The 24,133-nt window shown below is 38.9% G+C and overlaps 1 protein-coding gene across 3 annotated transcripts in view; it reads right to left on the bottom strand.

Annotated features, from left to right (window-relative positions):
* Positions 1–23,821, bottom strand: part of SMCO2 (single-pass membrane protein with coiled-coil domains 2) — a 34,070-nt gene extending 10,249 nt beyond the window's left edge. Inside the window, exons 1-5 of one of the 3 annotated variants that reach the window (XM_076006829.1) lie at positions 23,617–23,821; positions 11,679–11,822; positions 9,354–9,471; positions 7,270–7,406; positions 5,828–5,977 (exon numbers count right to left, since the gene is read on the bottom strand). In XM_076006829.1, coding sequence (XP_075862944.1) covers positions 5,828–5,977; positions 7,270–7,406; positions 9,354–9,471; positions 11,679–11,812 — 539 coding nt within the window. In that variant the 5' untranslated portion in view covers positions 11,813–11,822; positions 23,617–23,821. Of the gene's footprint in view, positions 1–5,827; positions 5,978–7,269; positions 7,407–9,353; positions 9,472–11,678; positions 11,823–23,434 lie in introns of all 3 variants that reach the window. The other 2 variants (XM_076006828.1, XM_076006830.1) reach the window with 2 other exon arrangements.
* Positions 23,822–24,133: the final 312 nt, after the last annotated feature.

Below are 24,133 nucleotides of genomic sequence, written 5' to 3' on the forward strand. Positions count from 1 at the left end.
TTGGTTTTAGCCTTCTACCTTAAACAATTAAAAAAATTGAAAGAAGATATGAAACAATGGTTTTCAGGTATTGAACAACAGGCAGTGCAGAGAAAACAAATGAGATGAGCTCTACAATTATTTTAGCTTATTTGCTGGAGAGAGTTTCCTGACTCACGTCAGAGAAGGGGGATTCAAGAGAAGCCTGGGGGTTTCCATGAGTCGAGAAGAGGGAGTAAGATGTTCAGGGCAGCCACAGAGGTTACAGTTGCATGGCAGAGTGCCAGAGAGGAGGGAGCTGCACAGAGAAAGAGCTCCAGAGATCTTCCCACTTGAGAAAGTGCCACTTGAGTCTTAAACTGAGTCACACACATGCAACTACTTGAGATGGGGATTGGGAGGAATCCCAACAGATTGGAGTAGGCAGAACAATCTTTAAAGATCATGCAAGGCAGAGGATAATTAATGTTCCTACCAGCCAAAGTGGGAAAATTTTATAATACACAAGTGATCAGATAAAATACTCAGAAGGCATTGCTTCAGTGGTGGAGCCATATTAGTCCTACATTAAAGACTCCTTTAGTCTTGCCTTACAACAATTAAAAGCAACCTCAAGAGGATAAAAACCACTTCTAAGTTACTTAATTGTGTCCAGAACAAAGCTCAAGATTTAAGAGTACACATACGCGCACACACACACACACACACACACACACACCCCTCTCAAGAATATTCAAAACCAAACAAGAAACAATTCACAATGTCTAGTATTCAATAAAAAATTACTAGGCATACAAAGAACCAGGAAGCTACAATCTAGCAGAAAGTAAAAAAAAAAATTCAAGTTTTTTTAGAGACAGTTTTATAAAAGATCTAATGATAGAATAGTAGATAAAGTTCCTTTAAACGTTAATAGACATATATTTTATTGTCCAAGGAGGTAGAGGGAAACATGAGTACATTAAGAGGGATATGAAAGATAGAAATTAGCACAATAATTCTCCAGTAACAGATCCCAGCCATTAGAATGGCTTTACTAAAAAGACAAAAAATGACAGATGCTGGTAAGGATGTGGAAAAGAGGGAACTATTACATCCTGTTGGTGGGAATGTAAATTAATACAGTCATTATGGAAAATAGTATGGAGGTTTCTCAAAAAACTAGAAATAGAACTACTATAGAATCCAGCAATCCCACTACTGAGTATTTCTCCACGGTAAAGGAAATCAGTATATCAAAGGTATACCTGCACCCCTTTGTCCATGGCAGCATTATTCACAATATTTAAGATATGAAATTAACCACTGTTTCCATTAATAGATGAATGGATAAAGAAAATGTGTGTGTGGGGGTGTGTGTGTGTGTGTATTTATGTAATGAAACACTATCCAGAATAAAGAACAAAATACATTTTCTACAACATGGACAGAACTGGAGGTCATTATGTTAAATGAAATAAATCAGGCACAGAAAGACAAATATTTCATATTCTCACTCATACGCAGGAGCTAAAATAAAGTCAATCTCATGGAAATAGAGAGCAGATTGATAACTACCAAAAGTGGGGAGAGGGATGAGGAGAGGTTGGCTAATGGGTACAAACATACAGTTAGAGGAAATAAGTTCTAGTGCTTGATAGCACAGTAGGGTGTCTGTAGTTAATAATAAGTTATTGTCTTTCAAAATAGCTAGAAGAGAAGATTTGAAATGTTCCTATCACAAACAATAAATGTTTGAAGTGATAGATATCCTAAATACCCTGATTTGATTATTATACATTGTTTGCATGTATCAAGATATCACATGTACCTCATAAATATATATAAATATTATGTATCAATAAATAATAAAAAAATCCCTCATGAACATGCATGCAAAAATTCAGTTTTAGCAAACTGAATCCAGTCATATAATAAAAGGATAATATATCATGCATAAGTAGGGTTTTTTTTTTTCAGGAAATTCAAGGCTGGCTCAGCATTCAAAAATTAGTCATTTTAATGTACCATACTAAGAGACTGTAAACAGACATAAAACAAAAACATCATTATTCATAGATGCAACAATAGCTATTCAGTGTCATTCCTAATTTTAAAAATATCTCTGGCCGAGCTCATTGATTCGTGTCTGTAACCCCAGCACTTTGGGAGGCCTAGGCAAGAGGATGGCTTGAAGCCAGGAGTTCAAGAACCCTGTCTCTACACAAATTTTTTTTAAAATTAGCTGGACATGGTGGTGCACATCTGTAGCCCCAGCTAGTTAGGCTGAGGTTGGAGGATTGCTTGAGCCCAGGAGTTTGAGGTTGCAGAAAGCTATGATGGTGCCACTGTACTCCAGCCTGGGTGACAAAGTGAGACCCTGTCTCTAAAAAAAAAAACCAACTCGATAAACTAGTAAAAGAAGAAATTTTCTCAATCTGAATAAAGAGCATCTATTTTTAAAACAACAAAACAGCTAACACATAATACTTAACACTTTTCCTATAAGATTGGAAACAAGGTAAATACTTGGCTCCCCACTGTTACCCTTCCCATTTGACATCATACTGGAGGTTCTAGGCAATACAATAGAGCAACAGAAAGAAGTGAAAGGCTTACAGATTGGATATGAAGATATAAAGCTGTCTCTATTTGCAGATTACATGATTATATATGTAGAAACCCCCAAATAACCTACAAAAACTATTGGACCTAATAAATTAGTTTAGCAATGTCACAGGACACAAGATCAATACATAACACATCAATTGTATTTTTTTATACTAGCAATTAACAATTAAACATGGACATTTTTAAAGAACAATTTATAATAGCACCAAAACCATGAAATACTTAGGCATAAATCTAACAAAATATGCAAAATATCTGTACACTGAAAACTATACAACACTGATGAAAGGTATCAAAGACAACCTAAATAAATAAAGAGATATACTGTGTTCATGGATTGGAAGATTCAATATTATTAAAGTATTAATTCTTCCCAAATTTATCTATAAATTCACTGCAGCTCCAGTCAAAATACCAGCAGAACTGACAAGCTTATTCTTAAATCTAAAATCTGAAAAAGCTAAAAAAAAAAAAAAAAAGAAAAAATAGAATGACCAAAACAATTTTTTTTTTTTTTTTTTTGAGACAGAGTCTCACTTTGTTGCCCGGGCTAGAGTGAGTGCCGTGGCGTCAGCCTAGCTCACAGCAACCTCAAACTCCTGGGCTCCAGTGATCCTTCTGCCTCAGCCTCCCGGGTAGCTGGGACTACAGGCATGCGCCACCATGCCCGGCTAATTTTTTTTATATATATATCAGTTGGCCAATTAATTTCTTTCTATTTATAGTAGAGACGGGGTCTCGCTCAGGCTGGTTTTGAACTCCTGACCTTGAGCAATCCGCCCACCTCGGCCTCCCAAGAGCTAGGATTACAGGCGTGAGCCACAGCGCCCGGCCGACCAAAACAATTTTTAAAAGGTAGAACAAAGTTGAACAACTCTTAGCACCTAATGTCAAAATTTAATATAGAGCTACACTAATCAAGACAGGGTGGTATTGTGAAAGGATAGACATATAGATAAATGGAACAAAAAATAAAGAATTGAGAAATAGAGTCATATATATGGTGCATTAATTTTCAACAATGGTATAAAGAAACTCCATAGAGAAAGTAAACTCTTTCAACAAATGTTGCTATAACCATTGAATACGTATATGCAAAAAAAAAAAAAAAGGAAAGAAAGAATATACATGTGTCAATAAAGAAGCTCAGTCTCTACCTCATACCATATACAAAACTCATGAATCAAAGCTCAAAATGTAAAATCTAAAACTATAAAAATTCTGATGTAAGTAAATAGAAGAGAAAATCATTTTGACCTTGGATTAGGCAAAGATTTCTTACACATACACACCAAATTATGATCCACAAGAGAAAAAAGGTGATAAATAGAACTTTATAAAATTAAGAACTTCTCTTCCAAAGACACTGTTAAGCATATGAAAAGACAAGTCACAAACTAGGAGAAAATATTTGCAAATCACACACTGAATATCTGGACTTTTATCCAGAATATATATAGAACCCTGAAAACTCAATAATAAATAGATCAGCAACCTAATTCTTTAAATGGGCAAAAGATATAAACAAGACATTTCACCAAAGAAGGTGTACATATGGAAAATAAGCACATGAAAAGATACTCAACATCATTAGTTATTAGCTAAATGAAAATTAGAAAGCACAATGAGATATATCCACCACACCTATTAGAATGGTTACAGTTAAAAAAGAAAAAAAAAGTTGGTAATACTAAATGCTGATGAGGAGGTAGAGCAACTGGAACTCTCATACACTGTTGGAAGGCATGCAACAAAATGGCACAGCCACTTTGAAACCATTTGGCTGTTTCTTACAAACATAAACATACATTTACCATACGACCCAGCATTCCTACTCCTGGTTGTTTACCCAAGGGAAATAAAAATGTATGCTCACACAAAAACCTACACATGAATGTTTGTGGAGTCTTTATTCATAATTGCCAAAATTCCTAAATGTTCTTCTGTTGGTGAAATGATAAAATGTGGTTTATTTATATACTATCCAGCAACAAAAAGAAAGGAACTATTGATGATACATGCAAGAACATGGATGGCTCTCAAATGCATTACACCAAGAGAAAGAAGGCAGACTCAAACGACTACGTACTCCATATGATCCCATTTTTGTGACATTCTGGAAAAGACAAAATGATAGAAACAGAGAACAGATCAGTGGTTGCCAGCAGTTCAGCCTGGGGAGAGTGGTCAGCTACAGGAGGGCAGGAGGGACAAAAGTGTTCTGCATCTTCACTGTGGTGCCTACACAATTGCATGCATTTTTCAAAACATGTAGAACTGTACACTAAACAAAATAATTTTATCATATATAAAGTGTTCCTTAATTTAAAAAAGCCAATGTATAGGGTTTGAATAAATAAAACCACAGAATCTTTTTTAAAAAGAATATTGTTAATGCTTTGGAAGAAAAAAAAAAAAGGCCTGTTTTGGATAGGATGGTGAGGCGAGGGCCTTTGTGAAGAGGTGCTTAGCTGAAAGGTGAAGGAGATCTTTTACTGAAAGGTGGAGAAATAGCTAGGAAAAGAGTAGCCCTGCAGTAGGAAAGAGTTTGGGATGTGGCAGGAAAGTTCAGAAGGCCAGGGGTACTTATTTCTAAGAATAACTTCCATTTATTAATTGTTTATCATGTACTAGGCCCTGTGTTAGTGTCTTTGCATACATAATTTTATTGAATCCCCACAATAAACCAGTGAGGTGGCTGTTGTTTGTTTCTCTTTATAGGAGAGAAAAATCAAGGCTTAAAAATGGTTAATTAATTTATCCAAGCAATGTCAGTGTCCAGAATCAAACCTGGGGCCCTCTGACTCCAAAGTCCACTCTCTTTATACCAGTGACTATATTAACTAACAATTAATTTTATCTTTTTTGTTTCACCTTAAAGCTTTCCACTTAAATTTGAGAGACACATTAGCAAACATACTTTACATTTTTTTCCCCGTGCCCTGCTGGTTGGTTTGGACAATAATGAATAACCCTCAAGTTATTGGTGACCCAAAGACTTCCCTTTGATAGCTACTAACAGAGATGCAGAAAAGGAGCGTATGAGAGAAATCCTTAAGAAAGAGCAAAGATGCAAGTAATTTTAAGCTTTGAGATTTTATGACATTTGACTTCTAATCATAGGACCTTATACTCCTTATTCTAAAGGCTTTATCTCCCTAAACTCAGAGTTTCTTAAGTTTTTGAAGCTATGAAACTTTCCACTATTTTCTGACCAACCCCAGCACTCTACAATTACCTCTTCACTGTGCTTTCTGTTACATTTATTTTTTGTATAATATTGTTAATTTTGTCCATCCAACCTATATGATCAGCTCCAGGTTCTTGCACTTGCAAGTTCATCTTTGTATTCCAGCAGTTTAGCCTGAAGAACATGGTCTCCTGACACCTGCAGAAATGTTAGGATCAGTTTCAAGATAGAAAATGGGAAACATCTCACATAGCCTGAAGCTTTCTTCCTTTGAAAACAAATTGGCCTGTTTAGTCATTTCTTTTTCTTTTCTTTCTTTTTTTTTTTTGAGACAGGGTCTCACTCTGTTGTCTGGGCTAGAGTGCCATGGTATCAGCCTAGCTCATAACAACCTCAAATTCCTGGGCTCAAGCAATCCTTCTGCCTCAGCCTCCCAAGTAGCTGAGACTACAGGCATGTGCCACCATGCCTGGCTAATTTTTTCTATATATTTTTAGTTGTCCAATTAATTTCTTTCTGTTTTTAGTAGAGATGGGGTCTCGCTCTTGCTCAGGCTGGTTTTGAACTCCTGACCTTTGAGCAATCCACCCACCTCAGCCTCCCAGAGTGTTTAGTCATTTCTTATCACCAAATGGACCAATGGGCACTTAGGCCCCGAGGAGAAAGGATCAGGCATTTATTTGATATCTACTTTAACAGATCTTTAAAAGGCTGGATAAAATAAAGCATATTTTTTATGTGGTAAAAAAAATGATATATTTTTAAGTTCCCTGCATGGAATAAATGTTAAATATTGATATCAGGATAGTGGTTACATCATGGTGGGTGAGGTAGACAATAGGGAAAGGATCCACAAAGGCTTGACAATATATATACTTTTTTTTTTTTGAAACAGGGCCTTACTCTGTCCCCTGTGCTAGAGAGCTAGAGTGCAGTGGCATCATTATACCTCACTGCAATCTCAAAATCCCAAGCTCAAGCGATGCTCCTGCCTTAGCCTCCCAATCAGCTGGGACTACAGGCATGCACCACTATGGCTGGCTAATTTTTCTAGTTTTTTGTAGAGACGGGGTCTCGCTCTTGCCCAGGCTAGTCTTAAACTCCTGGGGTCAAGTAATCCTCCTGCCTCGGCCTCCCAAAGTGCTAGGATCCCAGATGTGAGCCACCGCGCCTGGCCTTACAATATACTTCTAATGATAATTATGATCTTCGTATCTAGAAAATTATCTGAGAGTGTTAATATATGTATTAATTCCAAGTTCCAAATAAAACTTTGCAAAGAGAACACCGTGCTCCGTCTACATCCTTAGAAACGCCCCTACTTTGCTTTCTGGCTGGAACACGTAGTTACATGTGCACATAGGTGCTTTACGGTTCAAGAAATATGGGTTTTAAATATTCCAGGCTTTCCCTAAGTTCGCTGCTTAAATTTCATTCTTCCCTCCACACGACATTATGAAATGCTCTCCCTTGCACGTGTCAAGGCTTACAATTCAGGGGTGTTCTCCTCTGAAAACGGCACAGATGTGGACTCTTGAGCGTCCTCACGAACAGTATCTGCTTCTTGCTCATCCTGTTCATCGCTCTGAGGGTCCTGGCCGTACTCAGACTCCAGCTCCGAAGTATCCTGATGAAGGAAGCAAAGCAGAACAAAAGGGGGTTATCACAAGAGGTGGCAGTTCATCTAGCCCAACCCGATCCCCCTTCTCTGTTGGCAGGCACAAAGTCCTCTCTGAGACTGGAGCTTTCTGATGCATTTGTAAGAGGAGCACTCACGCCCTTCTGCTCTGTTTACAGGGGAAGGCCGGGACAGGGACATGTGGAACATCAATGTCCACATGCACAGCTCTTTCCATTGCCAACAAGTGATAGAAATCCACCTGACTGTGGACTCTCAAACTCCACCCAAATAAGATGACTGGTCTCTTAAAAAAAAAAAAAAAATCAATGTCATGGGAAAGAAAAGTTGGTGGGACTATTCTATATTAAGAGAGTTCAAAGAGCTATCACAATTGAATAAATTGTATAGATCTTGTTTGGATGCTGGTTTAAAACTATGATTATAAAAGACATTGGGGGGGGGAAACTGAAGAAATTAGAATATTTAGAGAATTGAGGACATTAGATCATATTATGTAACTGTTGCTCATTTTCCTAAACGTGAAAGTATTTTGGTTATATAGAATAAAGTCTTTATTTTTAGAGACGCTTTAGGAAGTAAACAGGGATGAAGTGCCTTTGACCTACTTTTAAATGGTTCAGAAAATTCTATCTATTTTATATACATAGAGATAAAGCTAATGTGATAAATGTTAAATATTTTGAAATCTAGGTGTGGGAATATGGTTGACCATTGTATAATTCTATTACGTTCTCTTTTTATTTATGTTTTTTCATATTAAAGAGTTTGGGAGAAAAGCCAACTCCATGAGTTTGACCAACAAAATTTATTTGTTTCTTTATTCTTTGCCTTGTTCTAGAAAAACATTCAAGGCATTTTCCAGTATTTCAATTCTATGCATGTGAAAATTGACAATGATTTATCTTCGAACATTTCTCTTCTTTGGTAACTACACTGTGAAATATTTCCTCTGTCCTTTGAAGAAGTTTGGTCTGAAATTCCTGTGTTTCAGCAAAACTATTTTTAAACTAGAAGGAGAAAAGTTTGGAGTTGGGAGAACAGGATCAGTTTCTTTTTGAAACGTCTGCATAAACTACTGGCCAAGACAATAGGCACAACTAACATTTACATAACTCTTTACAAATTGCTTTCATGTGCATTACTTCTTTTCATTCTCATGATAGACCTCAGTAGGATAAAGGCAGGTATGGAAATCTCTCAGCCACTCATTTTTAGTGATTTGCCCAAGGTCCACAGAATGTAGAGGGTGGCCTCCAAAAAGATATGCCTGTATCTTGATACAGTACTAGGTCCCTGTGTACATCATGATATTTGAAAACAAAAAAGTCTCTGCGGATGTAAATTAAGTTAAGGATCCTGAGTTACGATCATCTTAGATTACTAGGATGGGTTCTTAATTCAATGATGAATATCCTAATGAGAGACAGAAGAGGAAAAGACAGACACAGAGAAGACTCTGAGGACAGAGGCAGAGGCTGGAGTTATGCAGCCACAAGCCGGTGGAGCCTGGAGCTCCAGGAGCTGGAAGAGGAAGGATTCTCCCCAAGAGACAGATTAAGGGTAAACAGATGAATTCCACTGGAAGACAATGTGCTAGCAGGGGATGATTTTACATGTGATGATTTGCTTTAAAGTTAAAAAATGTCACAGTTATTTCGGAAATCCCCAAAGACAAAAAAAAAATAATAATAACATATAATGCACTGGGGTTTTTTTTGTTTTGTTTTTTTGCATGGGAAGGCTAGTAAGTCCCTGAGATTATAACAGCAGCATCCAGTGGAAACAACGCCATCCTCCGCCTCCCTCCTGGTTTTAAGCTCTGAAGTTCTGTACCTGTTAGGAGGAAACCCTCAGACATTTTCTTACCCCTTTGAAATATGAAACGTGAAGTTCCTCTCTTCACCCACCGTGACATTTAGGTGTCTCCCTTACCCATGTTTTCGTGTCCACCTTGTGCGGGAAGTCATTTTGAGGGTTTTCAGAGAAACTGTCGTCCTCATCATCTGATATGTCCAAGACGTGGTTTATTTTGGTAATTTCCTTTAGCAAACTGCAAGCCACACAATCCAAACAGAGCCTGTTATTACAGGGCCAGCACATGGGCCTGCCTTACGTGTTTCTAAAGAGAGAACTCTGAGATGTTTCCCAGCCCCAAGGAGCCCCTGCGATCCACGTCCTGAGCTCATTCTGTGTAACGCCCCACAAAGTGTATGGCACAAAATCAGAATAGAGGCAGCTGGAGAAATAAGTTTCCGCTGAATCCATCAATTATTGAACAGCCAGATTCCAAATTCCAAAGTTATTACAGCCGTGTGCATGTGTACATATAAATGCGTGTGCAAAATAAATACATAAATTAATATCCTGTTTTAAAAAGTGGAGTTTAAAATGTCACATGATTCTGGGCAGAGTACTAGGCAGAGTAAGTCTATAGTGCCTCTTGATTTCTAGCCTACGCTGTCCTTCCCACAATGTTTACTGGTTTCTTTATTTTTCCATAGAGATTCTATGCATAAATAAGCAGATATGTTTATATATATGTACGTTTGTATATGTATACAGTATGTACCTTTTAAAACATAAATGGGAGGCTAGTTATATGTTCTATTCTGCACTTTGGATTTCTTTTTTAACAACATATCTTGGCGTCTATTTCACATTAGTAAATACAGAGCTGCCTCATTTTTAAACTGGTTATGTGGTATTCCATTGTGGGGCTGCATGATAATCTTCCAACCAGTTTTTTTATTAATGAATATATAGAATGTTTCTAATCATTTGTTACTATAAACAATGCTGGAGTGAACATCCTTATGCATGAACATGTTATTGTTGTGTATGTGCACAAGTATATATATATATATTTATTAGATAACCCTAAAAGTAGAATTGTTAGGTCAATAGAAATGTGTATTCTAAATTTTGATAGATTTTTTTTCCCTAAAGTTTGCTTCAAAGATTTTGAATCAATTTACACTCCCAGTAAAGATGATGAGAGTGCCTATTTTCCCATTCATTTTCTAGAAACAAAAATTATTAAAGTGTTCGATCTTTGCCAATCTGGTACATTTAAACAGGTATCTCAGTTTAGTGTTAGTCTCATGTCATGTGTAAGGTTGAGTATCTTTGCCTATATGTATAAAATTCATTTGTATTTCCTTTTCTGTAATAATCGTGTTGATGTCCTTCACTCATTCCCTATTTGACTGGTGTGATTTTGCTGGAGTGCATATATGTATACACAGACGCACACTTTCTCTCATATACTTTTGAGTGAATCACAGTAAATGTGTGATGTGGGTCTATAGCAGTGGCTCCCAGTCTGTGGGCCTTGGACCCTGAGTTTGGAGGTTGTGTAGTAGGGGCAGTCACTCCACATCTATCCTGCATAGGAAGGGATCCCGGAATCTATATACATTTCTATAGACTGAATAAATATTGCTTGTGTGAGTAAACACTGCCCAAAGTTTCCAAATGCATATGCTACTGTCTTTAACAAATTATGAATACATTTAACCCTTTGCACTCGCTTGCTTTTTTCTCGATTCCTTTATTCTACTCGGGATTTAATTTTTTAAATACTCCAGATTTTACAAAGCGCGGCAGTAGAATAAAAAAAACTGGAGTTTCTTTTCATACAAACGTATTTATTTGGATTTTTTTTAATATTTCAAATTATTGATACATTCAAAGAGTAATTTTAATCTCTATAATTTTTGCTAACCTTGTCGAGTCATACTCGACATCTGAGTGCAAAGGGTTAAGCACATCTCTGATATAATAATAGCTTTCTTGACATACGAGGGGTTCTTGGAAAATCTTTAAAAATATTTTTCCTATTCAAAAAGATTATTGGTCTATATTTTGGCACATATATTTATCACATACTAACAATTGCATATATGCATTTATATGACTGTTTGTACTGCCTCTACTCCAGCAAGTATTTAAAATGGGTTCTATCTTTAGCAAGTGGAGATAATGAGGCCACAAAACAACATATTGTCCCAATTGACAAGTCTCAACAATTTCTTTTTAACTGGCATCTGCCTAGTTTGTGATTGTAGTGTCCCCTTCTAGCGTCTCATAAGGCCCACTGCAGTAAATGTTCATGAGACTAAAAGTAGATCAACTGTAGGGAAGACTGTCAACCCATACCCTGAACTTGGAAACCTCATCATTTGTATCCCCTGGCCCGAGGAAGTCTCCAGTCGGGACTCTCGAGAAACCACTCCTGCGAGCTCCACGCCGACTTACTTCTGCATTGCACCTTCCGCCCCGTTGAGGTTTTGGAGAATGCCATTATTTTTCTCAGTCACCTGTTGTTCCTTCCAATCTGTCTTCATCTGCAGAGACATCTCGTCATTTAGATTTGCGGGTATGACAGCCATTTCTTCAGCACTGCAAGGACAATGATGACAAGAAGGATTTTTTGGCAGGACTGGCAACTACATCCTCTCTGCAGGCTGATTTCTTCCTCAGAGAGTTTGGCCTTAACCTTCCCCTGCCCCCTTCCAAACTGGTTGTCCATTGTAAAGGACCACAAAGCAAGCTCTTGGGTTTCCTACTCAGACGTATATGACAAAGTGTTGGGTGGCTGTCCCCAAGGACACACCTCACTTGAGGGCATCTGAGCCACTATGTGTGCATTTTAAGTCCTTAAATGGAAATACCATAGAGGAATACACAAGAGCCAGCCTGAGGGTAGGTAGAAACCTTCGTTTATAATGTCTTTCTGATTATATAATAACGTTCATATGGTAAAAATTAAAAAGGTAAAAGGGAAATAAAATCACTGGGATTCTATGAATAATCAGAGATAAACCCAGAGATGTCCAGACTTAACCACTCTTTGTTTTTTTTTTTTTTTTTTGAGACAGAGTCTCACTCTGTTGCCCAGGCTAGAGTGCCCTGGCGTCAGCCTAGCTCACAGCAACCTCAAACTCCTGGGCTCAAGCAATCCTGCTGCCTCAGCCTCCCGAGTAGCTGGGACTACAGGCATGTGCCACCATGCCCGGCTAATTGTTTCTATATATTTATAGTTGGCCAATTAATTTCTTTCTATTTATAGTAGAGATGGGGTCTCCCTCTTGCTCAGGCTGGTCTCAAACTCCTGACTTTGAGCGATTTTCCAGCCTCAGCCTCCCAGAGTGCTAGGATTACTGGCGTGGGCCACCCCGCCCGGCCTCAGACTTAACCACTCTTAATATTTTGAATATTTTATTTGTGTTTCTTTTTTTTTTTTGAGACAGAGTCTCCCTTTGTTGTCCAGGCTAGAGTGAGTGCCGTGGCGTCAGCCTAGCTCACAGCAACCTCAATCTCCTGGGCTCGAGCGATCCTTCTGCCTCAGCCTCCCGAGTAGCTGGGACTACAGGCATGCGCCACCATGCCCGGCTAATTTTTTTATATATATATCAATTGGCCAATTAATTTCTTTCTATTTATAGTAGAGACGGGGTCTCGCTCTTGCTCAGGCTGGTTTTGAACTCCTGACCTTGAGCAATCCGCCCGCCTCGGCCTCCCAAGAGCTAGGATTACAGGCGTGAGCCACAGCGCCCGGCCTTATTTGTGTTTCTTAATTTGATATTTGTTTTACTCTTTTCCCATTGTTGACACCTAGTTTATTTCTAATTATTCACTAGTATAATACAGTAATAGATATCCTTGTTTAATAATTTTCAGTGCCTCTCTAATTTCTTAGGATACTTCCTTAGAAATACAATTACTGGATCAAAGTGTATACACATTTTTTGTTCTGCAGGCATATTTCTTTACCAATTAGGATAAGAAAATTTGGAATCACTTCTGTATATAAAATGTTCTCAAATAAAGAAGTATTCATTCATTAATGTTCTAGAAAATAAGTGGTAATTTTTAAGGTATTACTATAATGTAAGCTTCCTGACTACTTAATACTAAGTGCTTGACTCTATATAAACATTAACAATAACAAAATCACAGAATTTATTAAATAGTTCAAATCCAAACTCATAAGCTTATTTACGGGTCCTCCTTTCTGAGATACTCAGCTGACCTCTCATTGTTTTATACTAAAGATTGAGTTAGACGTCCACAGAAATTACCCCTTCATTTGTCCCTAGGTTCATGTTTCTATTCTTCAGACTCAGACTAATGCCTGATTATTCTAGTGGTAATTTTTGAATAAGTAGATCGCGTATCTTTTTTATGTGGCATCTATATAATGAAATTGTATGACATTTTGTCATTTTGATAATGCTGTCAATAACTGATGTATACATCTTGAAAGTATAAAAGATGGGATGTTAGAAAAGCCATTAGATGAGTCAAAAAATTTGTCAGTGCTTAAGATTGTCATATTGAATTCCAGAAGTCATTCAACAGACCACATCTCTTGTCTTCAGCACATTAATATTAACTTCACATGTAATAATGTGGGCTACACTTCACATGAGGCCAGCTTGTTCCTTTCATAAGGAAGAACTCATTTAAGATGTTTATTCGATGAGGCATTTTGGATGGTATTTCTTTTTTTGAAACATGCACAGTATGCGTAATTATGGATTCTTAATGAGGTCAGATCTTCTGATATCACATGAACATGAAAACCCTTTCAGATGAATCCTGTGAACGTCTGTCTTGTTTGTAAATACACATACGTGTATGTTTTTGCTTAACATTGCTTTGGCTTTTCGGACTCTTTTCTGGTTCCAAATAAAGCATAGAATTGTTTTTCCTAGATCTGTGAAATATGTTGGTATTTTGATGGGGATTGCACTGAATCTGTAAATCACTTTGAGTAGTATGAACATTTTAACAATGTTATTGTACGGATCCATGAGCAGGATATGTTTTTCCATTTGTTTGTGTCATCTGCGATTTCTTTCCTCAGTGTTTCATAGTTCTCTTTGTAGATCTTTCACCTCCTTGGTTAAGTATATTCCCAGGTATTTTATTTTCTTTGTAGCAATTGTGAAAGGTATTGAGTCTTTGATTTGACTCTCAACTTGACTGTTATTGGTGTATAGGAATGCTACTGATTTGTGTACATTGATTTTGTAAACTGAGACTTTGCTGAATTTATTTATCAATTCCAGGAGTCTCTTGGCAGAGTCTTTGGGATTTTCTAGATATAAGATCATATCATAAGCAAAAGGTGATAGTTTGACCTCCTTTTTATCGATTTGGATATCCTTTTTTTCTTTCTCTTGACTGATTGCTCTGGCTAGGGCTTCTAGCACTATGTTGAATAGAAGTGGTAACAATGGGCACCCTTGTCTTGATCCAGTTGTTAGTGGGAATGCTTTCAATGTTTCCCCATTCAGGATGATATTAGCTATGGGTTTGTCATATATGGCTTTTATAAATTTGAGATATGTTTTTCTATGCCCAGTTTGTTGAGGGTTTTTATCATGAAAGGGGAATTTTTTGAATGCTTTTTCTGCATCTATTGAGATGATCATATGGTCTTTGTTTTTGCTGTTTTTTATGTGGTGAATTGCATTTATTGATTTATGTTTGTTGAACTATCCCTGCATTCCTGGGATGAAGCCCACTTGACCATGGTGGATTATAATTATTATTATCTTTATGTGCTGTTGAATTCAGTTTGCTAGTATTTTATTGAGGAATTTTGCCTCTATATTCACAAGGGATATAGGCCTGTAGTTTTCATTGTTGTCGTTGTATCCTTTCCTGGCTTTGGGTATCAAATAATTCCTAGAATGAATTACGGAGGATTCCCTCTTTCTTGATGTTATGGGATAATTTCTGCAGTATGGGTACCAGCTCTTCTTTGTAGGTCTGGTAAAATTCAGCTATGAATCCATCTGGTCCAGGGCCTTTTTTTGTTGGAAGATTTTTTACTACTGCTTCAACCTCATTGCTCATTATTAGTCTGTTCAGGAGTTCTGTTTCTTCTTGACTGAGTCTTGGGAGGTTACGTGTTTCTGAGAATTTGTCCATTTCCTCTATGTTTTTGAGGATTTTCATAATATTCATAGATGATACTTTGTATTTCTGTGGTATTAGTTGTACTATCTCCTTTTTTCATTTCTGACTGAGCTAATTTGGGTCCTTTCTCTTTTATTGTTGGTTGATCTAGCAAGAGGTCTATCAGTTTTGTTTATTGTTTCAAAGAACCAACTTTCTGTTTCATTGATTCTTTGTATTTTTTTTTGTTTGTTTTCCATTTTGTTTAGTTCTGCTCTGACTTTAGTTATTTCTTTTCTTCTGCTGGCTTTATGTTTGGTTTGTTTTTCCTTTTCTAGCTCCTTGAGATGTGTCATTAGATTGTTAATTTGTAATATTTTGGTCTTTTTGATGTAGGCTTTTAAGACTATGAATTTTTCCCTTAGGACTGCTTTTGCTGAATCCCATAGATTTTGATAGTTTGTATCTCCTTTGTCATTTGGTTCAAAGCAATCTTTTGATTTCTATCTTAATTTCATTATTGACTCAATAATTGTTCCGCAGCAGGTTGTTTAATTCTCATGACTTTATGTAGAATTGAGTGTTTCTCTTGGAGCTGATTTACAGTTTTTATTTCACTGTGGTCTGAGAAGATACATGGTATGATTTCTATTTTTTTGATTTTGTTAAAACATTGTTTTGTGGCCTAAGAGAAGATCAATCTTGGAGAATGTTCCATGTGCTGATGAGTAGAATATATATTTAGTGGTTTGGGGGTAAATGTTCTATTAGAAACATTTGTTCTAGAATCTTGTTTAAGTCCAGTGTTTATTTATTTATTTTATGCTTAGGTGATCTGTCCAGTTCTCTCAGTGGGGTGTTTTTGTTTTTGGTTATTTTATTTATTATTTTTTCTCTTTTTCTTTTCTGTCAGTGGGATGTTGAAGTCCCTGGCAATTATGATGCTGCTGTTTATCTTTTTGCTTAGATCTAATAGAATTTGCTTTATGAATCTGGGTGCTCTGTGTTAGGTACAAAAATATTTAGGAATGTTATGACTTCTTGCTAAATTGTTCCCTTTACCATTATATAATGACCATCTTTGTTTTTATTTACTATTATTGATTTAAAAAGTCAACTTTATCTGATATGAGAATGGCCAGACCTGCTTTCTTTTGGTTTGTGTTTGCATGGAGTATTTTTTTCCATCCCTTCACCTTGAATCAGTATGAGTCCTTGTGTGCTAGATGTGTTTCTTGGAGACAGCAAATAATTGGGTTGTATTTTTTCATCCATTCAGCCAGCCTAAATCTCTTGAGTGGGGCATTCAGACCATTCACATTGATTGATAGAATTGATATGTGGAATGCTGTTCTGTTCATCCTGTTGGGTAGTGCCTTATTGCTTTATTTTACCTCTTCTGTTATGGTTTTATATGAGCTCTGAGCGTTAGCTTTTGGGTGGTTTTACACTAGTGTGTGTCTATTGTGCTGATCCATGCATAATGCAGTTCTGAGTATTTCCTGCAGGGTATGTCTGGTTTTGACAAATTCCCTCAGTATTTGCATATCTGGAAAAGTCTTCATTTCTCCTTCACATATGAAACTTAATTTTTCAGGATACAAAATTCTAGGCTGAGCCGGGCGCGGTGGCTCACGCCTGTAATCCTAGCTCTCTGGGAGGCTGAGGCGGGCGGATTGCTCGAGGTCAGGAGTTCGAAACCAGCCTGAGCAAGAGCAAGACCCCGTCTCTACTATAAATAGAAAGAAATTAATTGGCCAACTAATATATATATAAAATTAGCCGGGCATGGTGGCACATGCCTGTAGTCCCAGCTACTCGGGAGGCTGAGGCAGCAGGATCGCTTGAGCCCAGGAGATTGAGGTTGCTGTGAGCTAGGCTGACGCCATGGCACTCACTCTAGCCTGGGCAACAAAGCGAGACTCTGTCTCAAAAAAAAAAAAAAAAAATTCTAGGCTGGCAGTTGTTCTGTTTAAGAAGACTGAAGATGGAGCCCAAATCTCTTCTGGCTTGTTAGGTCTCTGTTGAGAAGTCCACAGTTAGCCTGATGGGTTTTCCTTTGTAAGTTACTTGATGGGTTTGCCTCACAGCTCACAGGAGTTCCTCCTTCATGTTGACTTTGGCCAATCTGATAACTGTGTGTCTTGGTGATTGCCTCTTTGCAATGAATCCTCCAGGTGTTCATTGATCTTGTCCCTGGATGTCTAAATCTCAACCAAGACCACGGAAGTTTTCCTCAATTATTTCCTGAAATAGGGTTTCCAGCCCTTGTGCAATTTTTTCTTTACCCTTAGGGATGCCTATGGCCGTTTTACATAATTCCATATTTCTTGTAGGTTTTGTTCATTCCTCTTAATTCTTTGTTCTTTATTTTTGACTGACTGAACTAATTTGAACGAATTGTCTTCAAGGTCTGAGATTCTTTCTTTTTCCTGGTCTAGTCTAATCTATTCTTAAAACTTTCCACCGTGTTTTGTATTTCCTTAAATGAATTTTTCATTTCTGAAGTTCTATTTGATTTTTTTTTTTTTTTTTTTTGAGACAGAGTCTCGCTTTGTTGTCCAGGCTACAGTGAGTGCCGTGGCGTCAGCCTAGCTCACAGCAACCTCAAACTCCTGGGCTCGAGTGATCCTTCTGCCTCAGCCTCCCGGGTAGCTGGGACTACAGGCATGTGCCACCATGCCCGGCTAATTTTTTATATATATATCAGTTGGCCAATTAATTTCTTTCTATTTATAGTAGAGACGGGGTCTCGCTCTTGCTCAGGCTGGTTTCGAACTCCTGACCTTGAGCAATCCGCCCGCCTCGGCCTCCCAAGAGCTAGGATTACAGGCGTGAGCCACAGCGCCCGGCCCGATTATTTTTTTTTTAATATGTCAATCTCTTCAGTGAATTTTTCATTTGTTTCCTGAATTATTTTTCTGGTTTCTTTGAGTTGGTTTTCCATTTGCTTGGATTTCATTGAGCTTCCTTACAATCCATATTTGGAATTCTTTATCTGTCATTTCAGTATTTTCATTTTGGTTGATATCCATTGCTAGAGAGCTGGTGTTCCCCTTTGGGGATATCTTTTTGATGCATATTTTTAAGTATTTAGAAAAATATTCCCAAATTCTTTTCCTAAATATTTAACCAATATACATCACCACCAGCTGTGCGTGAGAACAGACACTTTCATTCCAGCGAGGTTGGCAAGGTTTAGCTGGAGAGCAGAGAAGTAAATTGTTAGAGTACGTAAGTAGTGAGAAAAATAAAGGGGAAAGGAAACAGGAACAAGGTGGAGAGGTCTGAGATAGGCTCTAGGAGGCTCAGATAAAAAGCTATAGGGAAAGGATAGATGAAAAACATAACTCCTAGTTACTGGGAGAAATCAGAAAGATTGTACCCAGCACAAACAGGAAGAAACCTTCTCCTCTGTATACTCAAGGGAGTGATAGCAGTAGATGGACCTAGAAGGAAAAAGTGGCATGGCTCCCAGGCCCCTGAGGGACAGAATCCTTTGAGGACAGAGGGGACAGCAGACTAATGAGAAGAGAAGTGACAGAGGGATTTTCCTTGAAGAGTGATTAGAAACAGGAAGGAAGGATGCAGGAGGAGGGAAGTTCTGGAAACCAAAGAGATATTAGAACCATTTGGGCAACCAAGGGCCTGGTCAATCTTTCTGTGGCAAAATTGAGCTTCATTTTTGACCCATGTGGTGATCCACAATGGGTGTGGTGTGAAGGGGGCCCCTGTGAAAGAGAAGCACCAGAAAAGGGCTAGAACGTTTGATGTGTGCTGGTGTCATCCTTTTTAAGTTTGACAAAGGAGGATAAACCTTTGATCTCCCTCAGGAAGGCCACAGTAGCCTGTCTGCCTGTCAAAGCTCCTGTCTGGACAGTTCTGTTGTTTCCTGGAGGTGTTAAGCATTACTAAGGTGATTCCAAGCTCTGAAAGATGAACAGACACTGAGATCTGCCTTGCTTAGGGTCTTTCTAGTCCAAAAAATTAGATGAGATTTCCCTGTCTTGATAACTCTCTGACGTCTCAATAGCTTCCCCAAGAGTGATTTAAAAAGAAAACCTGGTTCTCTCAATTCAGGCACTTACAAAAATTCTGCCTCCATACCTTTCATCACATTTCAAATAACAGTTAGAATCCTAATGATGGCTTATGCTTGTGCAGCCCCTAATGAATTACAAAGTGCCTTTCCACATATTTTCTCATTCACTTTCTATAACAACATAATTAGAAAGGTATTATCCCCACTTTATGTGTACATTAACTGAGCCTCTGGGAGATGGTGTGATTTACTCTCTGATACGACTTCTTGTAATGATGAAAATGTTTTCTACACTGTTCAATATAGTAGCGACTAGCCACCTGTCCACTAAGCACTTGAAATATGGCTAATGCAACTGAGGAAATTAATTTGTAGCCACGTGTGCCTAGTGACTTCTATATTAAACAACTCAGAGTTTTCTAGAGCAGGGGTCAGCAAACTATGGCCCATAGGCCCAATCCAGTCTGCCACCTGTTTCTGTCAATTACATTTCATCGGAACATAGATACACCATTTTTTTTACGTATTGTCTATGACTGCTTTTGCACTGCAATGACAGAGCTGAATGGTTGCAACAGAGACCATTTGGCATACAAATGCTAAAATACTTCCTATTTTGCCTTTTACAGAAGAAGTTTGCCAACTCCTGTTCTAGATTATCACTTTTTCTATGGTGCTAGGTGTTTGCTACAATTAATTAGTTGAATACAGTGAATAAGAGTTTGGATTTTGGAGAATCAGTCTGAGTTCATATCCTAGCATCACCACCTAGCAGCTGGGCATAATCTTATTGTTCTGGGCCTCACTTTTTTTTCATCTGTGGAATGGAGCTAACATGAGTACCGACTAATGTTATGAGAGTGGCAAGGAATAAGCCAAATAATCCTTATTGTGCTTAACATGGTGTCAGGTAAATAGCAAACACTTGCCGATGTTATCTATCAAATTAAAAGCAGTGGAAAGGGGAGCAATTAGTAAGGTTTCTTAATTTCAAATAACACAGTAATAATGATAATAATGTGGGCGGGCGTGGTGGCTCACGCTTCTAATCCTAGCACTCTGGGAGGCCGAGGCGGGAGGATTGTTTGAGCTCAGGAGTTCGAGACCAGCCTGAGCGAGAGCGAAACACCTTGTCTCTACTAAAAATAGAAAGAAACTAGCTGGACAACTAAAAATATAGAAAAATTAGCCAGGCACGGTGGCACATGCCTATAGTTCTAGCTACTCAGGAGGCTGAGGCAGGAGGATTGCTTGAGCCAGGAGTTTGAGGTTGCTGTGAGCTAGGCTGACGCCACGGCACTCACTCTAGCCTGGGCAACACAGTGAGACTCTGTCTCAAAAAAAAAAAAAACGATAATAATTCTTACACACAGGCAGCACTTTCAGTTAATAAAGTACTTTCACCAAGTTGTTTCATTTACTCCTCACTCCTACGCTGTAGTCAGTCAGCCAAGCCAGATGTCATTATCTCTATTTTTTACAGTGTTTCCCCCAAAATAAGACAGGGTCTTATATTTATTTTTCCTCAAGAAGATACTCTAGGACTTATTTTCAGGGGATGTGTTATTTTTGTTAAGTACGGTACCACAGTCTACATTTATTCAAATATAGTTAAGTCATCTTCTTCTGGAACATCATCATAACTCTCCAAACCCCGAATTCTATCCTGAATTTCTTACAACTCTATTTCCTTTAGAACCATTGGCCCCAGTCTCTCATGTCCAGCAACAGAGCTCTCATGGGGCAGACGAGAAGGGCTGCTCGTTTTCTTTACCGCTCCATGACGAAATGCATGTGTTGTGCAGATGCGCTGCATAGCCACGCCCGTCACTAGGTCTTATTTTCGGGGTAGGGCTTCTATTGCGCAATCCTGCTAGGGGTTATTTTATGGGTAGGTCTTATTTTCGGGAAAACACAGTAAATGAAGAAACTGAGACTCAGAGATGGCCCATAATTTGTCCAAAGTTTTATTGCTAGAAAATGGTAGAATCAGGATTTAAACCTATAAATTCTGACTCCAAGTTTCATAATCATCCTATTATTGTACATAAAATCAATGCCTGTTGTGTTTTAATGGGCTGGTTAACAGCCTTCTTACCTCCAAAACAACCCTTTTTTTTTTTTTTTTTTTTTTTTTTTTGAGACAGAGTCTCGCTTTGTTGGCCAGGCTAGAGTGAGTGCCGTGGCGTCAGCCTAGCTCACAGCAACCTCAGACTCCTGGGCTCAAGCAATCCTGCTGCCTCAGCCTCCCGAGTAGCTGGGACTACAGGCATTCGCCACCATGCCCGGCTAATTTTTTGTATATATATTTTTAGTTGGCCAATTAATTTCTTTCTATTTATAGTAGAGACGGGGTCTCGCTCTTGCTCAGGCTGGTTTCGAACTCCTGACCTCGAGCAATCCGCCCGCCTCGGCCTCCCAGAGAGCTAGGATTACAGGCGTGAGCCACCGCGCCCGGCCCCATTTTTTGAAGCTAAGTTTTGACTAGTTACCCAGCATGGGTACTTACTGCTCAACGTATGGTCTGTAGACCCTGGGAGCTTGCTACACAATCAGAACCCCATGTCCACCCAGACTCATTGAATCAACACTCTGCATTTTGACAAGATTTCAGGTAGTTCATACACACATGAAAGTTTGGAGGTGATCATACTCTAGACTTTTTATTTATTCATACATCCATTTATTTATTTATTTTACAACAGGATCTCACTCTGTCACCCAGGCTAGAGTGCAGTGGTGTCATCACAGCTCACTGCAACCTCAAAACTCCTGGGCTTGGCCGGGCGCTGTGGCTCACGCCTGTAATCCTAGCACTCTGGGAGGCCGAGGCGGGCGGATTGCTCGAGGTCAGGAGTTCAAAGCCAGCCTGAGCAAGAGCGAGACCCTGTCTTTACTATAAATAGAAAGAAATTTATTGGCCAACTGATATATATAGAAAAAATTAGCTGGGCATGGTGGCGCATGCCTGTAGTCCCAGCTACTTGGGAGGCTGAGGCAGGAGGATCACTTGAGCCTAGGAGTTTGAGGTTGCTGTGAGCTAGGCTGACACCATGACACTCTAGCCTGGGCAACACAGTGAGACTCTGTCTCAAAAAAAATAATAATAATACTCCTGGTCTCAAGTGATCCTCCTGCCTCAACCTCCTTTGAGTGGCTGGCACTACAGGCATGTGCCACTGTGTCCAGCTAATAGACCTTTTCAAATAGAATCCCTCTTCTCCTTCCTACACCCAATTTCTTTATTCCTATATGTTTACACCATTAGCCTCTAGGATTGTTTGGTATAACTGCAGCGAATCCCTCCTCCTTCCCCCATATCCCATAAAAACCTTTAAAGTTACAAATTTGGATAAGCATTAAGTTTGAGTCTAAAGGAACAGATCAACTATTTTAAAAGACAGCTGATGTACACTGCTCTTGGGACTGAAAATTAGTGCAACTCCTGTGGAAAGTAATTTGGAGATGTCTCAAAGAACTAATAATAGAAATACCATTTGATCCAGCGATTCCACTACTAGGCATCTACCCAAAGGAAAAAAAAAACATTCCATAATAAAGACATCTGCTCTCGAGTATTTATGGCAGCACAATTCACAATTGCAAAGATGTGGAAACAACCCAAGTACTTATCAATCCATGAGTGGATTAATAAAATGTGATATACGTATACCATGGAGTTCTACTCAACTACAAAAAACAGCGGTGAACTAGCACCTCTTATATTATCCTGGATGGAGCTTGAGCCCATCCTTCAAAGTGAGGTATCACAAGAATGGAAAAACAAGCACCACGTGTACTCGCCATCAAATTGGCACTAACTGATCAACACTAAGGTACTCACATGGTAGTAATATTCACTGGGTGTCAGTCAGGTGGGAGGAAGGTGGGGGTGGGTAAACCCACAACTAATGGGTGCCGAGTGCACACTATATGGGAAAAGGGCACGCTTATAGCCCTGGCTCGGGCAAGGCAAAGGCATTATATGTAACCAAAATATTTGTACCCCCGTAATATTCTGGGGGGTGGGGGGAGACAGCTAATGAAATCACTAACTTACCTTTTTAGGGGAATTTTCTCTCCAGGCCTGACCACCCAGGTTACCCTCTTCAGTCCCTGCTAGCTGGACAATTTGGGATCTCAGAAATTTACCAAAGCTATGGTTCTAATAATCAGGGATTTGATGTCACCATAGGCTGGTAAGGTCATAATGAGATGGCATGGCTGTGAAACTGTGTATACCTGGTGACAGCCTTGCTCTTCCCAATTTAGTAATCACGAACACCTCTGAATTCAGTGGGGCAGACCAGCAACAGTTAAGTTTCCTTGGAAAGTTCTGGTGATTCCTTTCCCTAGCACCAAAGGAAGAAAGAAGGACATTTAAGAGGGGTATATACCTAGGCAGGTAAGTTTGCAGTTGGACTTTCCCTCTCTGACATTCCACTTGGAATGTGGCTCATGTAACCCTTCAACCCCCACTCACGAGTGCCCTCCTGCCTGTCTTCCACCTTGGGCCTCCAGCCTGCCTCCCAGCCCGCTTGCTGCTCCTGCCAACTCTTTTGAAACTAAACCCTTCTCCTGCCCCGGCCCTCTGTCCACCCACCTGCTGGCCTCTGACATGGTGTTCTGGGATGCTCTGCCAACCTCAGCCTCTCTTGTCATGCTGCCCCTGTTGTCGCTTGCCTGAGCAGGCATCCAGCTCTCTCCCAGAGACTGGAAGACTTTCCACGATGCAGGGCAGGACTTCTCCCACGCCTTC

This window comes from Microcebus murinus, chromosome 10, assembly GCF_040939455.1.
Source record: "Microcebus murinus isolate Inina chromosome 10, M.murinus_Inina_mat1.0, whole genome shotgun sequence".
In the NCBI taxonomy this organism is placed as follows: Eukaryota; Metazoa; Chordata; class Mammalia; order Primates; family Cheirogaleidae; genus Microcebus; species Microcebus murinus.